General features: G+C 40.7%; 1 protein-coding gene across 1 annotated transcript in view; it reads left to right on the top strand.

Annotated features, from left to right (window-relative positions):
• LOC140998503 (bis(5'-adenosyl)-triphosphatase-like) overlaps window positions 1-22,956 on the top strand; it is a 407,581-nt gene that overhangs the window by 301,157 nt on the left and 83,468 nt on the right. The window contains exon 5 of the mRNA XM_073468813.1: window positions 20,797-20,942. Coding sequence (XP_073324914.1) covers window positions 20,797-20,942 — 146 coding nt within the window. The remainder of the gene's footprint in view (window positions 1-20,796; window positions 20,943-22,956) is intronic.

Below are 22,956 nucleotides of genomic sequence, written 5' to 3'. Positions count from 1 at the left end.
CTGTCTCCGTTGGAGAAGGTGAGGGCGTCCCAAAGCTTGCCAGTGTATTTATACCCTCCCCCTTAATTAAAAGACACTCCACAGCTGCCTCCATGCTGAGTCACACTCTGTCCAAAATGGGAGTGTGTAGGAGTCGGTTTGGAATTGGGCCATTGTGTCTTAGTCTTCTTATGCGTTGTTGTTTAATGGCGGTTGGAAAACAGCTTTTAGGTGTGTTAATGCCACTTACTGGATGACAGTGTGGATCAGAGCAGTTATACTCTTGCCCATTGAGATATGCTCTCGCCACATTCTAAAAGTCAGATGTATCCGTCAACTATGACATCCATACCATGACAGTTTAGTATGAATACATGTACTTTTATACATTACACTCCTAATAGCTACATATAGCTGTAATTAGTAGGGGATATGGTTGCTGGAACACAGTGCACCATTGCATTATTTTTCTAATGGTGATTTCACGTTCGTTTGTCATAGATTATGGTTCAGACCCAGAATGCATTGTGGCAGGTCCTAACACTCCAGTGCATATGCATGATTAAATGTTTCAGATGCAAACTCTGATAAAATTAAAGTAGCCTGTATTAGACCACTGAATCCTGTCGATGTTATATGAATCTATCTCTTATGGAATATTTAAATATGACTTCTTCCAAAGATGAACCGACTGTATTTTTGTGCACACTGTATATTCATCAAAATCACAGGTCTTCATGTCAGTTTTATGGGGTGAATATGGAGTAGTGTGTGCATGATTTCAAGCACTGCATCTCCTAAAATGATTACTTATCTGCTTTTGTCTGAATTTCAGGAAGAGTGATTTATCAATCATAAATCATGAATGCAGTGCAGGCCCTGAGTAATATGTCTGCCAACAGGGTGTATTTATAGTGGGGACACAACACCATAGTTGCTTGACCCTATGTTCAGGTAAAGGTTCTCCCCATATCATAGATCACATACAGTACTGTATATGGCTTTAGGCCCCCTTGCACAGGCCATATTGTGTCAGTTTATTCTGATGGATTATATAGATGCATGCATTTGATTTTAGTCTCCTGAGGTGGGACATGCTTCCGGTTGCTGCTGATGGTGGTGAGCTAGTTTTCCAGTTTCCTATCTGCTGCGGATGTGGTTGGGACATTTCCTGAATTACACTGTATTTAAGTCCTGATAAAAAGGTGTCATGTCTTGTCAATAGAAGTTCTTGCAGCTGCCATGCCCTTCATATTCTCTTAGAGTGGCTCTTTCTGCCTGATCACTGCCAATCAGTTCTAAAGACTATTCAAGTGCAGGCGAAGAATTTGTATCTTCTTAGACAATGACTCTCTGATTTAGACAGAGTCTTGCACATCGGCACAATGCCTGTCAAATCTCAATAGACCGTATTGAAATTAAATTCAGATTCTATGTTCTTCCTCCTCACTTCTTTCCCACCCCTGTTGTTTTTGTGATGCCAGGAATGATGTATGTTTTAGGTTGTGAGTGTTCAAGTGAGTAGACGTTTTTGAGCTTGAGGCAGACTCCCGATGAGCGCAAGGCTTTGTTCCTCTGAAAGGAACATGATGGGGAGCACTTATTCTTCTCCCATTCTCTGTGTGCTGTCTGTCAGCTTTGACTGGTGGCTGCTGGCTGAGTTCGCCCTAACCAAACTTCTTTTCATTGGCAGGCAGCACACCTCCTTCACTAAAGCCTTTACTTCCTCTGCTCCCTGGAGCCCATGCTGGCTTTAACATATGAACAACAGTCCATGTTTGCAGGCGATCATCTTCTTTTATCCAGAATTTTGAATAAAAAATTACATGCAGCAGCTTAATAAAATCAGGCCCACATTCCTGTGTTTTGGGACGTGGGCAGCAACAAGAAAAATTGCTAAAAAAAAAAAAACCTTTTCAGAATTTTCTATATTAGAGTACAAACAGTTCAGAGAAGACGGGAAAGGGGAGAAAGAGACTGACATGCAACAAAGGACGCCCATTCCCCTTCTGGACTTGAGCAAGGACATTGCACTATAGAATGCTGCAGGGATGACGTACTTTTGTAGAATAAGCTGGACGTTCATCGCCATGGTTCCCTCAACAAAAAGCTTTTTGTAATTGAATTTTGGATTATCGTAGAAATACATTTTGTGGCAAACAATTTATGATACTTACATGTTTTGTTAAGCAAATTAATCTTCACAGATGAACACGTGATTTTTGGAGTACACATGAAACAGCAAGAAGTTAAAAGCTAATGTTAGGCTATAAATGAACTGCACTACGTATGACTTTAACATCACCATCACTAAGCTTCCAACGACACTATACCAGTGGTGCCCAAATGGTATGCCGTGAGGCAAGTCAAGGTGTGCCTTGGGATTTTGTCCCATCCATGCATTATTATTACAATATACATAGAGACACACACTGTGTATAAATAAAAATCTGCTGGTCATCATTTCCGACCATCTGCACACTGTGTGCATAGCATCATGTCATGCTGCTAGGATGCTAGTGATAGGACTGAACCCAACCCGGATTTTGTCAGTCGAATCAGATTTGTTGCTCAGTGAAAATACTCAACTACTTGTAATTTCTTTTGTTACTTCAGTGTCACACTATGCTCCTATCACAAGTAAGTTTTACCTGTGGCCTAAGACTCATTTTAATGACTTTCTTCATCATCTGCAATGTGAAAACATCAGATTTCGGCACAGTCAGAGAAAATCAAAGTGCATGTCCTGCTCATAGTTCTGTTACAAAATCCCCACTGACAAGAACCAAATCTGTTCCAAACCACATTTGGAGGTGGTTTGAAATGCGGTAGAAATCGGATTTCTACAGATGCATCTCAGTCCTGATGCTCTGGCCGCTCATATAAGATTTCAAAGCATCTTTTGTGTCACTCACAGTGCGACCTCAAAGGCAACGTCAAATCCAGAGAGATGGATATGAAGCAGTTCAACTGAGTTAAAAGAAGTTCCAGTTTAAAACTTTATTGATGACCCAGCAGCTTGACAGGCTGTATAGGAATGCCTTTGTTGAAGTTTAACTTTGTATTCAAGAGTTTGTCTGTAAGTATGGGTGTGTGGTTTCTGAAAAGGGAGGAATAAAAAACACAGTCATAAAACATATGTAGCCTATATAATACAGCCATTAAACTATGTAGCAGAACAAAAACAAGTGGCCTGTATTGAGTTATCGCTATGCCTAGCACCACCCTAAGATGGAGCCATGAGACCACAGTAATGCACACCCTTAACTAATCACTCTAAAGGGAACTGACAACTAAAAGCAACCACTCATTCATGGAAATACACATCCCTTGCCAGTGAAATAACTATATTAACCACAATTTACCTTCTGTACAGCTTTTGCATCAAGCTAAATGACTGTGGACACACCAATCATGAACCTATGAACATACAAACCGCTTGTATCAATTACAGACCAGCTTTGTGACAATAAAACAAGTTTACAAATGATAAATGCTGGGTATAGCCACATTAATGCAGGAACATGACACAATCAGTCCTTCCAGAAAAATGCAGAGTTTTTTTGTGATTGTTGCGGGCAAAAATCCTTGATTATGCGGCACGTTTTCTTAAAAAATGTGATGGAATATGCAGGATATTTATGCAATTTTATGCGATGAAATTGCGGGAATTTGCAAAAATTGCGGGAACTTGCAAAAACTGTGGTTTGATGAACAAGAAAAAAAAAGTGATTCCCCCAACACTCTGTTACTAGTCTCACTAGGCTACTACCTTAATGTAAAGAGTCATTTCTAATGACTTCCTATGATAAGCAAGCATACTACATCACAGAAAGTGCTGGGAATAATTAAGTTCTCATCTTGTTTTATTTCAGACCTTAATAAACACATGGCTCAAATTCACAAAACGTTGACGTCGACGATGATGACGTCACTTCATAACGTTCCCAAAGCAACAGGAGGAAAATGGCTGCTCTTGTGTGAAGTAAACGCAACATTTTTCAACTTTCTGTGAAGATAAATGTGACTTTTTTGCAACAAAAATGCGGGGATTATGAAATCATGCAAGCCCCGCATATTTTGTGCATTTTGCGTGGAAATCGGCGATTTATGCGGCCAAAGTGCGGCGTCTTTGAAAAAATGCGTTGGCTGATTATGCGTTGAATTATGCGATCACATAATCGCGTTTTTCTGGAGGGACTGATCAATCATAACACCAAAAAATTCAAACATAGGGCCCAGGTTTAAAAATACCGGAATTTCCCTTGAAGGCTCGTAGAGGGGCTAACCCTCTATGAACCATAAAGGTAATCATTAAAATGTTTAAATCTATTGTAAAACCAATGAAGTTATTTTAAAAGCCTCCTGTTGGCCGAGGATATGAGACTGGCTGCAGCATGTTGAACCAGATGAAGTTTATTGAGATTTTGATGTGTGAGGCAAGAGAAGAGTGCATTGCAGTGATGTAACCGCATTGAAATGAATGCATGACTTACGGTTTAAAAGTTCTTGGAAGATGAAAATGACCAGATTTTTTAAAGTTTTCTTAAATGGAATTTGCATGAGTTTGTAATGTTAGTTGACAGGGTATCAAGATGTGAGGAAATGTTCTGTAATGAGTGTTGATATACGATAATAAAATCAGGTTTTTCTGAGTTTAAGTGAGGAACCCGGTTTCTTGACACCCATCAAGAGACTCTCTGTGGTCGGTCCTGGGGAGGAGATGATCGGCCAGCCATCAGGTCCTCCAGTGGTGAACAGGAGTTTGATAGCAGGGGAAATTCCTGTGGTCTTTAGGGTTGAAGAGAGAAAGAGAGACCCTATGACCCAGCCCAGGAGGGCTCACTAACAGTACCACTACATCCATTCTTGTCCAGCAAAGGGACAGATGATGCATCAGGGATGAAGCTAGGCTGTAAAGCAGCTAACTGAGAGTAGAGAAGAGCTTCTTTACTGTTGTTCTGTTTTGTTTTTTTTTTGGCTGGACCACAGGGTCAGCCCTGCAACTGTGGTTGTCTATGACTGACTAGTAGTTGAGTGACAAAGTTTTACCATTGGCAAAGCATCGGTGTTTCCCCATGCTGGCCATTGCTGTGATAATGAAATGACCAGAATCGAAACAGTGTAATTGCCAATGTGAACTGTAAACTGGGTGCAAATTGCTGGGGGGATATCCCCCTCTCTGCTTTTGATATCCCCTCTGTGGTCATCCATTTTTATCTCCAGTGGGGATACGTCTTATCCCCACTTCTGGTCAGACTGAATAAATTAAATGCATCTCATATTCCAGCTAGTAGATGCAAGTTGCAACAATGCAACAATACTATGCAAACCAACTTGAAAGCACAAAGAGAATACGCCCTGCTCTGCCTGTAAAACTATTTACTCGCACAGAGGTAATTTCTGCTTTTCTTGCGGTCTTATGCGGCCACAGACGTGCCAGCAAAAACACAGACCCTTTCGGCCTCTGTCCCGGTCCTCTGCTGCTCCTCTCGGTGTCACTCATCCTCTGGGGCCACTCGTCACTGCTGGAGTGTGTCCGGGCTCGTTAGGTAGGGTGGAGAGGCCAGCTCTGCCTGCCACGGCTACACCACCTGGCCTTGTTTGCTCTACCTACGAGCCAAAAGACATTGCAGCTGCGACATCCAAAGTGGTCGGTGCGACCATCAGGGCAACTATGAGTCACAGTCCACCAACTGCCAGAAAAACTCAAGCACAACCCATTAACACCAGAGTGAGCAAATAAGTGCTGTAATTGTCCATGTGGGCCGATATGTAAACTAAACTACTAATCTCACTTTATGTAATATGTTCTCCTGTATGCCCGTTTTACATCATGAACTTTACATGATTTTTGTAAATCTATGCTTACTCTCAGCAATACACTTCAAACAAGTATTTACAGAGGCTGAGTACTATCCTCTATACCATTGACCTTTATGTGTAAAATGACTGGAGTGCCCCTTATAGAAACAATGTTCTGATATTAACAATGAGTGACATCTTATGGTAAATGTTGCATATCCTTGTGTGTCACTGAAAAAAACTTTTTAAAAAAGTTAAGCTCTGAAGTTAAGCTCTGAAGCTTTTCTTCAGGAACAGCAATGAATACGAGTGAAGAGAATGATAAAACAAATTCACACACACTGTCTCTCACTCCCTCACTCTCTATCTCTCTCTTTCTATCTCCCTTTTTGACTGTGTCTCTCACACACACTCCCAGTATAACAGGCAGTGATGAAGGCAGCAGGCCCTCAAATGAATCAAAATGCCCTTTCCCTTGGCAGCTCCAAATCCTGGACGGCCAAAACAAAGAGATCCATCACTGCCGCTGCAACAATTGGCTCTTTCTGCCCGATTACAGCTGGCCTAAAATGGCCCCCATCACCAAATCATGCCTTGCAAAATGACACACAGCTACTGACATGGGCATTCATCTACACATAAAAATATCAACGAGCTTTAGGAAAGTCATGACTGTACAACCATGATTTGTGTGTATTATGTTCATGGTAGTGAAAGGGGAAAAAGGCCAATGTAGTACATTTTCTGCCTTGCTACTGTGTTTCAACAACTTTAATTACACATTTTCTTATTCAATTTCACTCTCTTTCAATGTTTAACTAGGACGTGTGTGATCACGAAGTAAGGTTGTTTTTTTTCTATTCAGAGCTTATGAGTTTCTTTCCATAAAATATTGAAGCCTTTGTGTATACGTGTATATGAAAAACCTACAGCTTCCGTTGGGGTTTCATATTTTTGTAAACTGTCATTATGGCAAAGTGTTTTTTCATGTTAAGTGATCGACGCTGTCTATTTTCTGGTTTAGCCTGTCTGAGTTGTAGCTCAGTACGGAAAAAAAGCCAGCTGAAGAGGGAACATTTAAGACCCCAGCCTCATCGATGAAAATGTGAAATAAAATAAATGCCCCCGCTTTAGTTGACTTTTGTTCCCAGGCCTAACTATTGTGTCCTCTCCCTGGCCAGTGGACACTGGCCTCCAACAGGTCCTCAGTCACCATGTCCTCTCAAATACAGACAAACACACACTTGCAGTCAGGGCTCATGATGTGATGTTTCTATATGTGGAGTGGAGAGATGAAATGATCTCATACGTATATCCATGTCACCTTTTTTTCCTCTTCTCTTCCAGTTTGCAGGGTAAACATAGACGCTTAGGATTTTTATTTAAATTCATTGTCTGCCGAAATAATAGTGATTTAACTGTGTTTTACTGTCTCCATATATACGTACTTTTGTAAAATCTAAATCTTTATACCTTCTGATATTTTTTGCTTATTATTTGGTATGGCCTGTCCTCTTACAAGTCACCACTGTGGAGAGGAGGCCCAGCAGTTGTCCTCCTGGATCCACATTCCTCATATATATTTCATATGTATATACAGTATATATGATTAACTTATCACAGATTTACTTACTAATCAGATATTCTGTCAATTAAATGTGTATACTCTTTGATTTTGTTGTTCTGTTCTGTACACGCAAAATCTATTGCATGTCTGTCTGTCCTGGGAGAGGGATTCTCTCCTCTGTGGCTCTTGCTGAGATTTCTTCCATCTTTTTTTTCCCTTTAAAGGGGTATTTTTTTATTATGGAAAGTTTTTTCGTACTCAAGTCGAGGGTCCAGCAATAACTATATTCATCCTAACATAAGCAATGATAACCACATTTTATTTTGAACTAAAACACTCACCACTCATTATTAAAACAAGAACAATAAATGTTTTATTAATTGTTGCTGCCCAGAACATCACTGGTACCATCTACAGAGCATCAGTAATATTGGTAAAGTGAGATGTCTGCCCAAAGGATAGAACACCCACCCAGCCACAGTCTGTTCACCCTGCTGCCATCTGACAACAGATGCAGAAGTATCTGCTGCCGTACCACCAGACTAAAAAGCAGCTTCACTCCTCAGACTGGGACTCCTGAACTCATCCTCAACACTCCACCATAAATGTTTTTCTTATGTAGCATAAAGGGCCTTCGACTTGCATTTTGTTGTACAACCCTGTGCTATAGAATGACAACATGTCATTTAAAGTAGCACACGTGTTTAAAGTACGCCCTGTCTGCTTACATGCCTGAAGTGCATCTTACCTCCCAGCAGCTGTTTAAACACACTGTTTCAATTGATTTCACCAAATTTTTTGAAGAATACAGCATACTGACAGTAAACATGAAAGTTTACAAATCCAGTAAACCGTAAGTAGTGATGTCTCTCCTTTCAATTGCATGTTTGCCGCTGTGTTACTGCGGAGGTAAAAGGGGGGGGCCGCACTAGATAACTGATGAAAGGATTCTACTTTATACCCCATTTGACCACCATGTGCTCAGTAATGGCAGAGTGGCGCTGTCCGTATTTCGGCTGGTTGACTCCACAAGAAGCGGATGTATGTAGTGTAATGCTATATTAATATGACTGCTTCGGATGCTATTTTACTTAAACAGCTTTTCTGTGAACTAAGTTAAATAAATGATAAAAGATGTGTAACTACATATTTTTCAGTCGGCATTTCGTATACCCACTTCTAAATACCCTCTGATGCGCATCTTTGTTGCACTGTTTGAGGGAACTATAGTTAACTGCATACTTGTGGACAGGACTGTCACTAATGCTAATGTAGCTCCTCAGGGATTTAAGCTGTTATTTTTTTAATTTTGACAGTCTAACCCATGATAACAAATTAGTAAAGGTTGTAAAGACTATGATTCTTGGTAGCCGTTGTTGATTTTGCTCAAATATGCCACATTTTAATTTTATGGGTTATTGTTCTTTAGTCGATGGGGCTCAACTAGCTAACACGGCAGTTGCCATTGTTGCCATAGCAATGGTAAACATCACGTAATGTGAATACTGTAGAGTGCAGGCTGTGCTGAATACAAGATCCCTTATATTCATCACAGTATGCAAGGCTCTTACTCTCAGTGTGACAATGCACCTTGTGGGGGCTGGAAGACCTGTTGGACGATGGCCCATTAAGTGAACAATATGGTCCACTGTAATGCTAATTAAGTATGTAGTCACAGCAGCCCTCCTGACCCAGCCCTGCTGCTGCTGTCTGCTACACACACACACACAGAATCTGAAGAAATAAAACATGTAATTTTATTTGACCGTGTCCCTGTCCCAGGAAACTGATTGAGGGGAAAACCCCTCTCCCATATGTACTACATTTCACAAGCTCAAACAAGTCTTAGTTTTAGTCTTACTTGTGTATTGTCTTTGATTCATATTCTATTTTTACATGTTGTTGAGCAATAAATGACACTGAAATCTTGAAACAGTTTACATGTAAGGAATGCTCTATTTAACTGGAGGAGGAGGAGCGCTGCGGTGCGTCTCTGTGTGCACAATGTGGTTCACGGATCTCAGTCCTCTGATCGGACTGGACAGATCATAAGAACTATCATTCTGATAAATAGATGATGGGGTGTGGGTCGGTGAAATAATTAATCTTTGATGGGTAGTGGTAACTCTTAAAGACCAATGTGAGGACATGGAGGGAAGAATGAGACGGCGTAATATCTGGATAGTGGGCATAGATGAGCAACCGGGCTCCAGCTCCAGAATTTAAAATAGGCCTGATATTGAACTGAATCTATTTGTCTCCTTTGTCGGGCTGAACATGTTTTTTTTCCTTCTCTCTTTTTCACACTTTTTCCCCCTAATTATATCTCATTTAGTACAAACCCAAATTCCAATCTATTTACACAACGTCCCAACTTCATTGGAATTGGAGTTTGTAGAAGTAATAGGAGAGTAACATTATTTCCTTCGTTTTTAATTCTCTGTATATCTGGTGGAAGATCCCGCCATTAAGGAGCTGTTTAACTCAATATAATCATGCAAGGATCTGCAGGAGCCTCAATGGCTAATATTAATTTACTCTTTCTTTTCAAAGCAAACCCACAGCACAGTCAAATCTATATAGACCGTGCACTCTTGCTGCTTATGTGGCTAGGGACCAAGTCCCATTATTATGTTGTTGCTAGTTATTTGTAGCTTTAATAGCTGTTGGGTTCTTTCCAACAGGGATCCAGCACTAATTTTAAAAACAGAATTACCATTCTCTTTCAATATTCAGGTTCTGGTAAAAAAAAAAAAAAAATGGATACAGCTGTATTAAGCAGTCCCTCCAGAAAAACGTGATTATGCGATTGCATAATTCAACGCATAATCAGCCAAAGTCCGCACATTTATGTGGGGGCTGCATTTTTTTCAAAGATGCCGCACTTTGGCCGCATAAATCGCCGATTTCCGCGCAAAATGCACAAAATATGCGGGGCTTGCATGATTTCATAATCCCCACATTTTTGTTGCAAAAAAGTCACATATATCTTCGCAGAAAGTTGAAAAATGTTGCGTTTACTTCACACAAGAGCAGTCATTTTTCTGGAAGGACTGATTGATATTTGATGATTTGATATGATGATTTTTGGAATTGGTCCAGTGGATCGCTTGCTAGCTGGCAGCCGCGACACGGCTGCAATGGCTGCAACATAATCCTATGGGGCAACTCTGACCATCAAGGTTTCATCCACTTAAAGTGCTTGCTTTTGCCACTGACAGGCTGAGGTTGTTAGTTTATAGCTAGATTGCACCAACAAGGATTCATTTTTAAACCTAATTAAATCATAGTTTAAGTTTAAATTCTGTTGCACCGAACTTTAAAAATTATCTTAAAATTAAGAAAGATTTAATTTAAACCTCTCTTTAAACCTCATATTAGTTTTTTCTCTAAAACTAGATTAAATTTAAGCCCTCTAAACCCACTGGCCCATCGGCAGGTCGGTTAATTGACATGCCTTTAGTCTGTAAGGGTCCAGAGATAAAAAAAAAAAAATCAAAAAGGATTTTTCATAAAATGAGTAAGTTGTGAATATTGTCCTGTGAAGTCTGTTGCGCTCTGTCTGGAAACTTCTTTTGCAAACCAAAAACAAATCTACTGTCGTGAAGAGACATGTTTCCTCTTCTTCCTGACCAGATATGTTGGGTATCTTCGTTTTCCTTATGTTGCTGCCTACAACATGAAAGTGTTCCCTCCCTGTTTCTTTTTTACTCCGGGACAGCCCCTGGAGTACAGCAAGCGCTCCTAGCTTGAAAGGCCAATGGGCTCTGTCATGTATCGTTTGTGGCCATGCTAGAACGAGGTTTTATTGGCTATCAACACATCATTCATTCACAAATCATTCAAATTTTACACAGGTTTAGCCAACAATATATAGAAGGTATGTGGTGATGTGGCATAGCTCTGGCATAAAGCGTGTCCTAGTTATTGTTATTCAAATATGACTTATTGTAGATGAGGACAACAAAAAATGTTTTTGAGCTATGTTTGAACTGATGTAGTTTCGGTTGTGTTGCGGCCATATGCTAAATTATGTATTTTCAGAAACTAGATGTTAATACCTTTCAAATGAAGTATCACATTTGCATTTTGACCTTACAGTTCTTCTGGTAAAAGCTTTTCCATTCGGGTATGCAAATGACGTGGAAATTCCTTGAAAACGGGTGTATTTACTTCTGTTGTACCAAAACTTTAAACTCCAATTTAAACAGTGATCCAGTATTAACTTTAAACTTATAGGTGAGGAGGTTTCACTTTTAACATGGTTTTCTTTTTTAATTGAACTGAGCAAAATTATCAAGCTACTGGAATAAAATTAAGGGACAGACTCAAACTACCTTAGTTTTATGATGCTGCGGAATTTTTTATCAAGATATCAGTTCAGTAAGTTATGGAGCAGAAGACTGGACCTACTGTCGGACAGGGCAGAGATGAGGCTGGTAATAGCTAGCATGTGCTAGCTTGGCTTGACTCAGTTTGACTCGGCACATCAGCCTAGCACAGCTGGGAGTTATATCTCCATTACAACAGGGCTACCTGCTTGTGTCTCTAACTAAACACCTGTCTTGAATAGTGTCAGAGGAGCAGCTGTAAACACTCTTCCTCCCTGCTGTATTATCGAAGAATCTGCGCTAATAAAGCTCCACTAAAAGTAAAATGCACATTTAATTTCCTATTAATTCTTCACAATAAAAACCTTATATCATTTTGTCATTTAAAAGCTTTTATTACGCAGGATATGTTGGGTTTTCACCAGCAGTAACTTAACATGACTCCTGAAACAGCTGAACAACAGCATGATGTAACTAACAGTAAAGCTATTTTTCTTAGCAAACTAGCAAACAACTTGACATTTTACTAAGAAATACAGAGCAACCCACATACAATGGTTTTCCCCCTCCTTTATACTTATGATAGCACGCAAATTTATTTCATTTATATTTCCATGTTAATGTGGGTAGCATCTCTACGTTGATTAAACTCTGTAAGTTTCAATGGTGCAATGGTGGTTCTGCTTAATTTTAAATCTGGATTTATTCATTTTAAACCTCCTTTACCCAACTCTGATTAGAACTAATTTTAATTGTTGTTGTGCAACTCAGCCTAAGTGTCTGACAACATACAGAAATAATTCCTATGGAAATGGACCTTTTTGTTTAATATTAAGATCCTAACACAAGTTCAAGGAGATGTCTCGCTCTGAAATCTTTCGAAAGGTGAGTTGCTGATGGAAGATGACAGTGTAAAGAGATGGAGAGAGGTCACAGTTTACCTGCCAGCAAGAATGTATTTTCACAGTAATGACTGACTAACTGATTTTGACAACCTAGACGAGGCAACAACTGTGTCAACTCACCTTGTGAGCGTTCAGAGCAAGATTTCTTTTCATTACTTTATCTTAAGCCTAAGCCTAAGTGTTCTTGTAATTGTAAGAATAGTTCTTTGTAACTTTCCTCAAAAGCGCTATACAAATAAAGGTCTTATTATTATTATTTGCATCAGGATGCAGTAGTGTCCATTAACACAACACTCCCACCTGGAGCAATTTTATCCCGCATGTGGCCATTATAAGTCTACTAGATTTGGTCATTTTCCAGCGTGAACAGCCCACAGAATCAAGTTGTATTAGATTTTGTAAAATTGGTGTGATATAGATGGGACAGAGAGGAAGAGGAAGGTCACTGAGAGGCGCGAGTAATAATGACAGTGTGGCATTGGGAATGGGTTTGGGGTGTGCGGATGTGAGGGGTACAAGGACAGATGTTTTCCCTCAAAGAAATGATTGCATTTGCAATGTAAAACCAATCTGTGATGCCTTGTTCTTATTACATGCACCACGACCCCGGGAGTGAATCAGACAAAAGCAGTCAAATAACTGTTGTGACAGATAATAATGGGATATGAGCAGATGGTTTTCTCACTATATGGAAATGCTTGGGCTCTTCAATCTCATCCTTCAAACCCCCTGACTGGAGCAGCCGGCCGGAGACAGAGAGGAGAGGCTGTTCAGGGCTGATGATGAGATTGGCTGGGGCAGAGACATATGGAAAGCTCTCCCCTCTCTTACCCACACAATAGCTGTGGGGACAAAATCATCCTCCCCTGGCACGCTAAAGACCCAGGCCATGCGGGGTCCTCTGAAAAAAGTGTGTGTGTCTGTGTGTGGATACATACTCAAAAGGTGCTGTGTGTATTGGCATATAGTAAAAGGAGGGAGGGATTGGCACCTTGTGAAAAGTTCCTGTGTTTATTAGACTGAGATGATGAATAGAATGTCAGGCTTGTATACTCTGCTTCCTGATTGGGTTTGGGGCTGCAGCCAGGGATGGCAAAAGCTTTTCTGTGTTTCCTGCATTCCAGTGTCTTCTGAATTTTTTTCAAATTAGATAATTCTGCGGCAGTGATTTATGTCCAAGGTTCTATAACAGTGCAGGAAGTTTTATGTTCATATAGTTCAGTATAAAGCAAAAGTGGTGAGTGGACAACAAGTCTTCATACCCGAACAGCAAGTTTTTGAGTGTCCATGTTCGTTGATCTATCAAGGTGATTTATGTCACAACACAGGGTTGCATTACAAAAATGAAAGTTCATAAACTCATTCATGCTACTCAAACATAGAACACGTATACAATTATAACCACACATAAACACAATACACTCAGGAAATAATTCTCCAGTGCATATTTTAAATTTGAGTCTGGTTGAGTATAAACAGCAGCAGCAAGATGGGGATGTAATATGGCTTTCATCCTCACATTAAAAGTTTGACATCTGACAAACACTGTCCATCCACTTTAACTGCGTGTGAGCACCAAGCAATGACGTAAACACAGTCAATGTGGGACCTGCTGTAGTCCTGCATGCTGTCAACTCACATCTGCACGTCAAGTGCTCACATTGACCTGGGATGTTGTGTTCAAGACAGGTTTCTGTAAAAGATGGCAAATGGACATTTCAATAGCGCTTTACCAGTCTACTGACCACTTAAAGCGCTTTACAACACTTGTCACATTCACCCATTCACACTTTCATGCAGTGATGGCAGAGGCTGCCATGCAAGGTGCCAACCAGCTCATCAGGAGCAATGTGGTATTCAGTATCTCGCTCAAGGTTACTTCGACATGCAGCTGGGGGGAGCCAGGAAATCGAACCAACAGCCTTCCGACTACTGGATGACCCATTCTATCTCCCGAGCCACAGTCGCCCAAAGATGCGGGCACAACAGTCTCTGATCTGAGTCTTTCCTGTTGCTTGGCCAGCCCATTGCCCCACTTGTCCATTTCATTTTCCTGTGACCAGACATTAGCTGGGAGCAGCCAAAATCCAAGCTGGATTAGTATGGCCCTTATCCAGACTCTCTCCTCTCTGGGGTGGTCCAGCTGGTCAGTTTGGATGGTGCAAACCGTACCGTGAACGCCACACATTACCAGTTAGCTCCGACTCCCTCACACGTGGACTGAACCATGCTGATCACCAAGCCTGACAGGATAACAACCAAACTAACTCTTTGCCAGTCACAGGTGTGCTATCTCACTTACATCCTTGTCTCTTAGGTAACAATGTGACTGACGGGCTTCTGGCCCCTAGGAATCTCACATTACACCCTGGCTTTCACCTTCACTGATATTCAAGAAACTTGGTAACTCAGAACTGCATTAAAGAATCCTTTTCTTAACTGAACATAATTGAGCACAGTAACACTGCGGCATTACAATTAACATTAGCATGTTACTCAGTCCAGAGACAAAGGAAAGTTCACAACTAAAAGAGAGCGGATGAGCATTCAAACAAACTAAACGGAAACTGAATCTTAAGGGAAACTAATATTTTACATGAAGGACATTTATGTTGGTGTGCTAACCAGCTATCCCTGGTCCACCCTGCCTCCTAATACCACTTTGTACTGGCAAGAGGCGATAGTCTTGCAGCGCCTGTAGTTTCAGGTGGCAGATATATGTCAGCTTTTAGTGTAATAAATGAACAAAGTGCCAAGAATGAAATACTTTTACTTCTGTTTTCCTTACTAGACAGAAAAATATAACCAAGTTTCTTTCTTTTACTTAACTTGGACAAGATTAATTGCCTTGTTAACTCATCACACTTCATCCAAACTCGCCAAAAACAAAACAATACCTACCAAAACAGTCATAGTCACCTCTGGTTTGGTCAAAATAAATCCTTAAATCACTGAGTAAAATGTGAAAATATTCTGGCTGCACACAGCTCCGGCTGTCCAACTCTCCCTCCTCCTGTCCTGCTGCACCCCTCTACCAGCCGCTGTAAATCAACTCAATACTGTATCCCCTGTCTTCAAACTGACCTTCAGTGTAGAATTATAGCTTGAAATATATTAGTATTAATATGGTGCTCAAAAATTATTAAGCAACCCGCTAATTATTCATCCAGTTAGAAAACAGCACTAGGCTGTTTTCCACTTAACAATTACAATAACCGATAACAATAACCAATCTTGTTGCACAGTCAAGAATAGTCCTATTAACACACATTAATTTTACGGGGGAATAATTTATTGTAATTCAAGTAAAGTGTTAGCAACATCGAAATGTGTTCAGTGACCAAAATGTAAAATATACAGAAGCCCCAATGATTTTATAGTCAAACATTTATTCACTAATCTAAAGACAAAGACATGACAACAACAAAACACAAACTAAGCTACTGTGACAAGACACTAAACAAGAATTGTGAGGTTGGGGGTTTGGGACAAGCTGTGTTCAGCAACACAATAGAACTCTGAATGGAGGAACCTTAAAACAGACTGTGCTTGCATCGTTCAAAGCTCAGTATTGAGTGTAACTGGTAACAAACCAGGAAATCTAAGTTTAAACGCTGTATTTTTCTACCATAGCCTACACTTATTGACCCTGTAAACCATCAACCATATTATTCAACCCTTGGGAAGTTTGTTCTACCTGACAAGGCTGCAGGGGAAGGAGGAGACGTGTCTGATGAGGATGAAGAGGGATGATCCTTCAGTCGGTCTTTGTTGGCGTGGTGTCCTGCTTCTCTCTCTGACTTTGTTGACACAAAGGTGTAGCAGCCCTCTGTCTTGAATGTTCTTTTCACCAATGTTACGGCCCGCTACAGGAGGTACACCAAAGAAGTCTAACAGAAACGACCAGGTCAAGTTGCAGTTTAAAAGATTAATTTTTTAATTGAACAGCAACCAAACAAAGGAAAACCCTGAAACAGTCAAACTAACAAACTGATGGGCCGGTCAAAATAAACAAAAGCAGGGCAGCCTCCTAGAACAACCCACCAGAGCCACCGGAGCTGAGGACTAACCCTCTACCCTAACACAAAGAACCAACTAAACATAAGTAAAACAAAGCCACGAAAACAGGACTACCGCACCCATCAGATGAACATAAAACAAAACATAATAATACCACAGCCGGCTCCAGGCTGACTGACTGTATCTCTGGTCAGAAGGTGGAATGGAGAGAGAGTCAGAGCATAGTGCCCTCCCCCCACTTATTGGTTATCCATAATCAGCCAGACCGCTTTCACCTGAAAAGGAAGGAGGCCAAGCATCAGCCACCATTGCGTATCCTGGCCAGCAGAGGGGGAGCATGTAATAACCAAGCATGCTTGAGTTGCCAGCATGCAGCTGAGGTCTGGGCCGAGGCCTGGTACCTGAGAGAGCAGTCTATACGCCTTTTTATACTCTGGGCATTGACTGGCTATCAGTTTATCAGATAGGTAGGTGCTCTATCCTGCAATAAACCGCCTTTCCATTTGGTCGTTGACTTCTTTGATGTCCTGGTATGTTGGAGACATTTTAGGACTCTCGGGGGGTTGTCCTGAAGACATCTGGCTGACTGACGCCAGGTTCAGAAAGGATGCCGAAGCGCAGCGCTCGGAAATTCTCGCGCGAGCCACGGCCCTTCTGTTCACACCAGACACAAATTTCTCTGCGCCGGTCGGCAAACGGCTCTGCTTCTCATCTGTTCTGTAGTCACACTTGGAGCTGTTTTTTCACCATAGGAAAGTAAATAACCGCATAAAATTACAACGCCATGTTTTCCTGACAACTGTAAATGTATGTCCACTCCATGTTTTATTTTGGAATTTGTTTTATTTTGAAAATCGACCGGATTCTCTCGTTGTTGCTTTGTTTGACTTCCTGCCCGGCTTGACACATTCGGCCGCAGCACACGAAAAAAATAGACCAGACGCCGAAACGATCGCTGCATGGCGTACACCAGCAGCGGAGCAGAGCAGGCGCTTCCTATGGCTGTGTCTCAATTCAGGGGCTGCATCCTTCGAAGGACGCGGCCTTTGTGGCCTATGAAGGCGAGTCCTTCGGAGGTACCTTCAAAAGCCGTGTCCACCGTTGTTAAATTGGACGGTCTAGCCTTAGGACCATTTCCTGGTTGCGTCACCAGATATTCCCGCCCCTTACTCTTACGTCACGATTTCTGCCGCCCATGCCTGCGAAAGTGACGATCTACACCGCTTGATGTCGCCATTTTCCTTCTTTCTTTCTTCTGTTTCGGGTGCGCAAAGGATCTTGGGATATGGGAGGCCGCGAAGGATAGTAGCGGGGCGTCCTCCAAAAAGAGGGAAAAGAAGGCCGCATCTGTGGGTGCATTTGGAGGAGCCTTCGAATTGGGACAGCCTTCACGCCGTGTTGTGACATAATTGGCCTTCAAATGTGCCCTTCGAAGGATGCAGCCCCTGAATTGGGACACAGCCTATGTGAATGACACAATTGGTTGACATGGGCACCGAAACGAAAATGGCTCCACTCCTCGGCGCTTCGCAGCTAATCGCGCTGCTTCGGCGTCCTGTCTGAACCTGGCGTGTGAGGTTTTCCATTCCAGTCCAAATGTGCATGTGGTTGATAATCCTACATCAGTCTTGGAGGCTGTGTTCAGTCCCAGTTCATTCTCCAACTGTGTTCACTCTCAGGCTGCCAAATCCAGTCGAGCTGAGCCCTGGGACAACTAGCTATCAGAAGCTAGCTACAGCTGAGGATAGCTAGCAAAGACCAGCAGCTGTCAGTTATTTTGGTGATGTGCTGCCCCCTATGGTTTTGGAGCTACCCTTGAATTCCGCCCAGATTGAAAAAAGAGCTTTTGATGTGAAAAATCTGTGCATGAAGTAAGAGTTTCATTGACGGTAGGACTAGCTTAACAATTATCAAAAAACAGACAAAATGGAGGTGACTAAAAATAAAAGCAACTACTGAATGAATGAAATAATGAATGCTTGAATAAATACACAGTAGCTTTCAGTATTTATCCTTGTCATTGGAAGGTTTTATCTATACTGCCGTTATGTTTCGGTAAGTTGGATAAAGGACACACACACCGTACAGTCGTGGATAACTTGTTGAGGTTAATGTGTTTGTTATTCATCCAGTGACAGAAAGTAAACAGGCTCCAGACTCGGCCTGCCTCATCTCTCATATGGGCAAGCTCAATCACGACGTAGCACAGAGGAGAAAAAGATATCAGCTCATGTGACATCTGATTTCATTCCAGTACACACACCTCATGAACACACACACACAGACAGACAGACAGACAGACAGACACACACACATACAGAGAAAAAAGAGCAAACTGATCATTTGTGCCTCTGTTTGTGGCTCTTGAGATGAATGGCTCTGAGACGAGGCCACTGTGGCATGAAATGCTAAGATGTAATCATCTTCTCACAACAGGATGCTGTTTCATGAGACAGGAATGAACTCCAATGTCTCTTTCACTTTTTTATGGCTTGCTGCCTTTATATTTTCTCTTCACTAAGGATTTTAACACCACCTCCCATGCATTTGATTTGTGAAAGTCTTCAAAGTATTTGAATATTTTAAATTTATTCTGAGATGCCCCAACTTCTTAGATTGAAATATCCTGACATTAAAAATATAGGTTTCTATCTTTTCTAATGTTTTTGTTTGTCACATTATATGTGGTCCTATTAAAATCTGTGTTTTGTATATATTTAATAAAGAAGTACACATTTATTTATTTATTTAAACCTAAGGCTCCTTTGGATAAACTTTGGTTCATAAACTATCTTGAAGACAAAAATAACTGTATGATTCTGAGGTCATGATATCTTAGTATAAGTCATGATAATTCATTTTTGTTTGTGAAGTGAGTTTTTGCTGCATAATTTCTAGCTAGTTTCTGCTCAACTTCTGCAGGTCAGTAAAACTGAGGTAAAGGGAAGTTAGACAGTAATATCTGGAAATGTGGATGCTGCTATGGCAGCAGAAGTCAAGCAGAATCCAGTTGGAAGTTTCCTGTAAGTATATTAGAGAAATTACCAGCTATTGATTAACTGTTTGTTATAATATAGCAGATTATTATTATTATTATTAAATAATATTGGGGTGATTTTCAATACATTTTGAGTTATTTATTGCGGGGGTAATTTGAAAGAATTTTTTAAATACACTGCTGGGTAATATTCATTTATTTTCCATACAATTTTGGGCCCTTTAAAATGAAGTATGACCAAAACTTCCAACATGCATGCTCATACAGTACACACAAAAGACACACCACCCATTAAAAACATTATTAATACCACAAAAGGATGGCTGCTGTGTGAATATAGTCTATAGACTCCACCCTGAAGGAAAAAGTTGACCCACTAATTGTCATTGTAGGGCTGAATCATTAATCGATTTTAAATCAAAATCGTGATTCTAAACAACACGATTAGCAAATCGTGGAGGTTGCGATTAAATTTGCTGTGTTCGGTCTTTTCATTAAAATATAGATTTAGATATAATATATTTTGATGATATATCAATGTGGTAATGCTCCATCGCGTTTTAAATCTATTACACAGTGAATATTGAACTGACGCTTGACTTGAAAAAACGCAAATTGAATCACAACATCAGTCCAAAAAATCTAAATTTGATTTTTTTCCCAAAATCATTCAGCCCTAAGTCATTGTATATTTCACACTCTGCTTACTGAGTCAGTGGAAATAATCATTTAAAAGAGAAACAGTGGTGGAAATGATGGAACCCTTTCTGTCATCAACTCTTTCTTGTTCCTCAGCTTGATGTTAAAATATGCAAAAAGTAAAATCAATCATTATTTTTGAAAAGAGATAAACACAGTGTCCATCTTTATCTGTTGCTTAGCAACAGTTTCAGCCAATTGAACCATTTATATGGCCAGATTAGGATGCTTGATGCTGCATTATTTTTCAGTAACTGCACAGCGCGGAGTGGATTATTTCACTTATATCATGGCCACCTGTCGTGCAGTGGTGCACATAGTAGTTTGTGCATGGTGAAGCAGAGAGAGCATAGCATGAAGCACTAAGACTCACTACAATGTAAAAGTGGATTTAGATTTATAAGAAATGAGTAAACTCTTGCTCTTTTGTTTCAGGTTTAGAAATATTTGAATGTGTTTTCAGCAAAGAATTCCTTAACACAAATTGCTCAGATATGTTGGTGTGCCCTCTGAGACCAGTGGAGCGTTTTCGGGATCTTCAGCCAAATGAGGTGGCAGATTTATTCAGCACCACTCAGAGAGTCGCCAACCTGGTGGAGAAGCACTTCAATGCCACCTCGCTCACCATCGCTATCCAGGTAAAAAACAGATTTATCGTTCATACATACTGTAACATCAAATTCAGTTTGTAGTTGGGAGTTAAATACACAGTGATAGGGGGGCCTCATCTCTGAAATGGTGTTACATTACCAACTCATGTTGTGTTATGTAAAGGAAATTCCAGTATTTACAATTCATACTGACCAGAACTTTCAGTATCGGTCCAATAGATTACCTCAGCTGGCAGCCATAACTTAGCTGCAATTGCTACAACGTAATCCTTTGGGGCAGCTGTGGCTGTCAAAGTTGCGTCCACTAAAGGTGCTTGTTTTTGTCATTGACAGGCTGAGGTTATTATTCTCATTACAGAAGCAATTCATACAGAGATAGACCTTTTTGATAAAAAATATCCTTTTTGTAACCAGAAACACAAGTCTGGTCAAAGTATCACTTTGAAATCTCACAAAATTAGTCATTACAATTGTTGCCTCATCTAGATTGTCAAAATCAGTTCAATATGTGTGTATATACACCGATCAGGCATAACATTATGACCACCTGCCTAATATTGTGAAGGTTCCCCTTGTGCAGCCAAAACAGCTCTGACCTGTCAAGATATGGACTTAAGACCTCTGAGGGTGTCCTGTGGTGTCTGGCACCAGGGCGTTTTATGCTCCAGCACGTCTTACAGATGCTCGATCAGATTGGGATGTGGGGACTTTGGAGGCCCGGTCAACACCTTGGGCCCTTTATTGTGTTCCTCCAGCTGTTCCTGAGCAGTGTTTGTGGTGTGTCAGGGCACATTGTCCTGCTGGGGGGCCACTGCCATCGGGTAGTGTTGTTGTGATCAGGGGGTGTACTTGGTCCACAACAGTGTTTGGATGGGTGGTGTGTGTCAAGTGGCATTCACATGAATGCCAGCACCCAAGGTTTCCCAGCAGAACAGCACATTGTGATGAGATGATCAATGTTATTCACGTCACCTGTCAGTGGTTTTAATGTTGTGGCTGATCGGTGTATGTTGTCACTAAAGAGAATTGAAGAGAAATTTTAAAGGGGAATAGTCTTTGTAAAGAATAGAGCAGATCTGTGTATTCAAATCAAGAAAAAAGTTGTTCATATTTGAAAAATGTTAAGAGATTGTATTGGCTATTTTTTTTGTGAGATTTAAGATATATCTCAATAAGAGACCAGTGAACTGACTTAGAGATAAAGATAAAAACTCTTGGCTCAGAGCAGAGTGAGGCCTGTCCGTGTTTTCAGAATGGATCAGCTCTGTTGTCATAGGATGGAAGCCAAATACAGAGCTGACTCTGACACCCAGACAGGCTCTCGTCTCAGACTGAATGGACTATTCTGCATAACTGGTGATATATATGCTAATATCAAAATAGCACCTAGCCCGCTCTGCTGCCCTGTCAAAGAAAATTGTTTCACAGGTTAGAAGAGAAGAAAAAAAAGAGCGGAGCAGCAAAGAGTAATCTTTACCTGGATATCATTTTCTTTGACTGGGGAGGTGATGAGAAGTGATGAGAAGTGATGATAGGAGATTAGTTGTGACAGCTCCCGGGTTACAGCTAGCACATTTAAGGAGAACTCTCTGCAGGAGGGGGCAACTGCCACTCCTGTGACAAATAATGATATCACAAAAATCAACCTCACTGGAGAATTGGTTGTGAAAAAAGAATGGATTGGATGGTGACACAAACACTATATTTTTCCTCCTCAGTGCTGAAGAATAACAGTAAAGTTCATCAGATTTGATTTATTTATTTACTTGCCACTCTGATATGTGCTGTGTATTAGAGCCAGTTATATCCTTCTAAAGTATCATCTCAATAAATGTAATCACACCTAATATGACTGTGAAGAAGTGTTAATGTGTTTCATTGTCTGCTAATGTAGTTATGCTTCACGGCAGGCCAGAGAAAGAAAGACAAAGAAAAGAGTTTGATATAATATATTAAAAAAAAAAAGATATTTTGAGATCAGAGAAAAGATATGTCGAGTTCAGAATGAATACAATTTCAACATTCGGAGTGATGATTCTCT

The sequence above is a fragment of the Pagrus major genome, chromosome 6 (genome assembly GCF_040436345.1).
Source record: "Pagrus major chromosome 6, Pma_NU_1.0".
Taxonomy (NCBI): Eukaryota; Metazoa; Chordata; class Actinopteri; order Spariformes; family Sparidae; genus Pagrus; species Pagrus major.
This window is presented reverse-complemented; position numbering and strand designations above follow the sequence as displayed.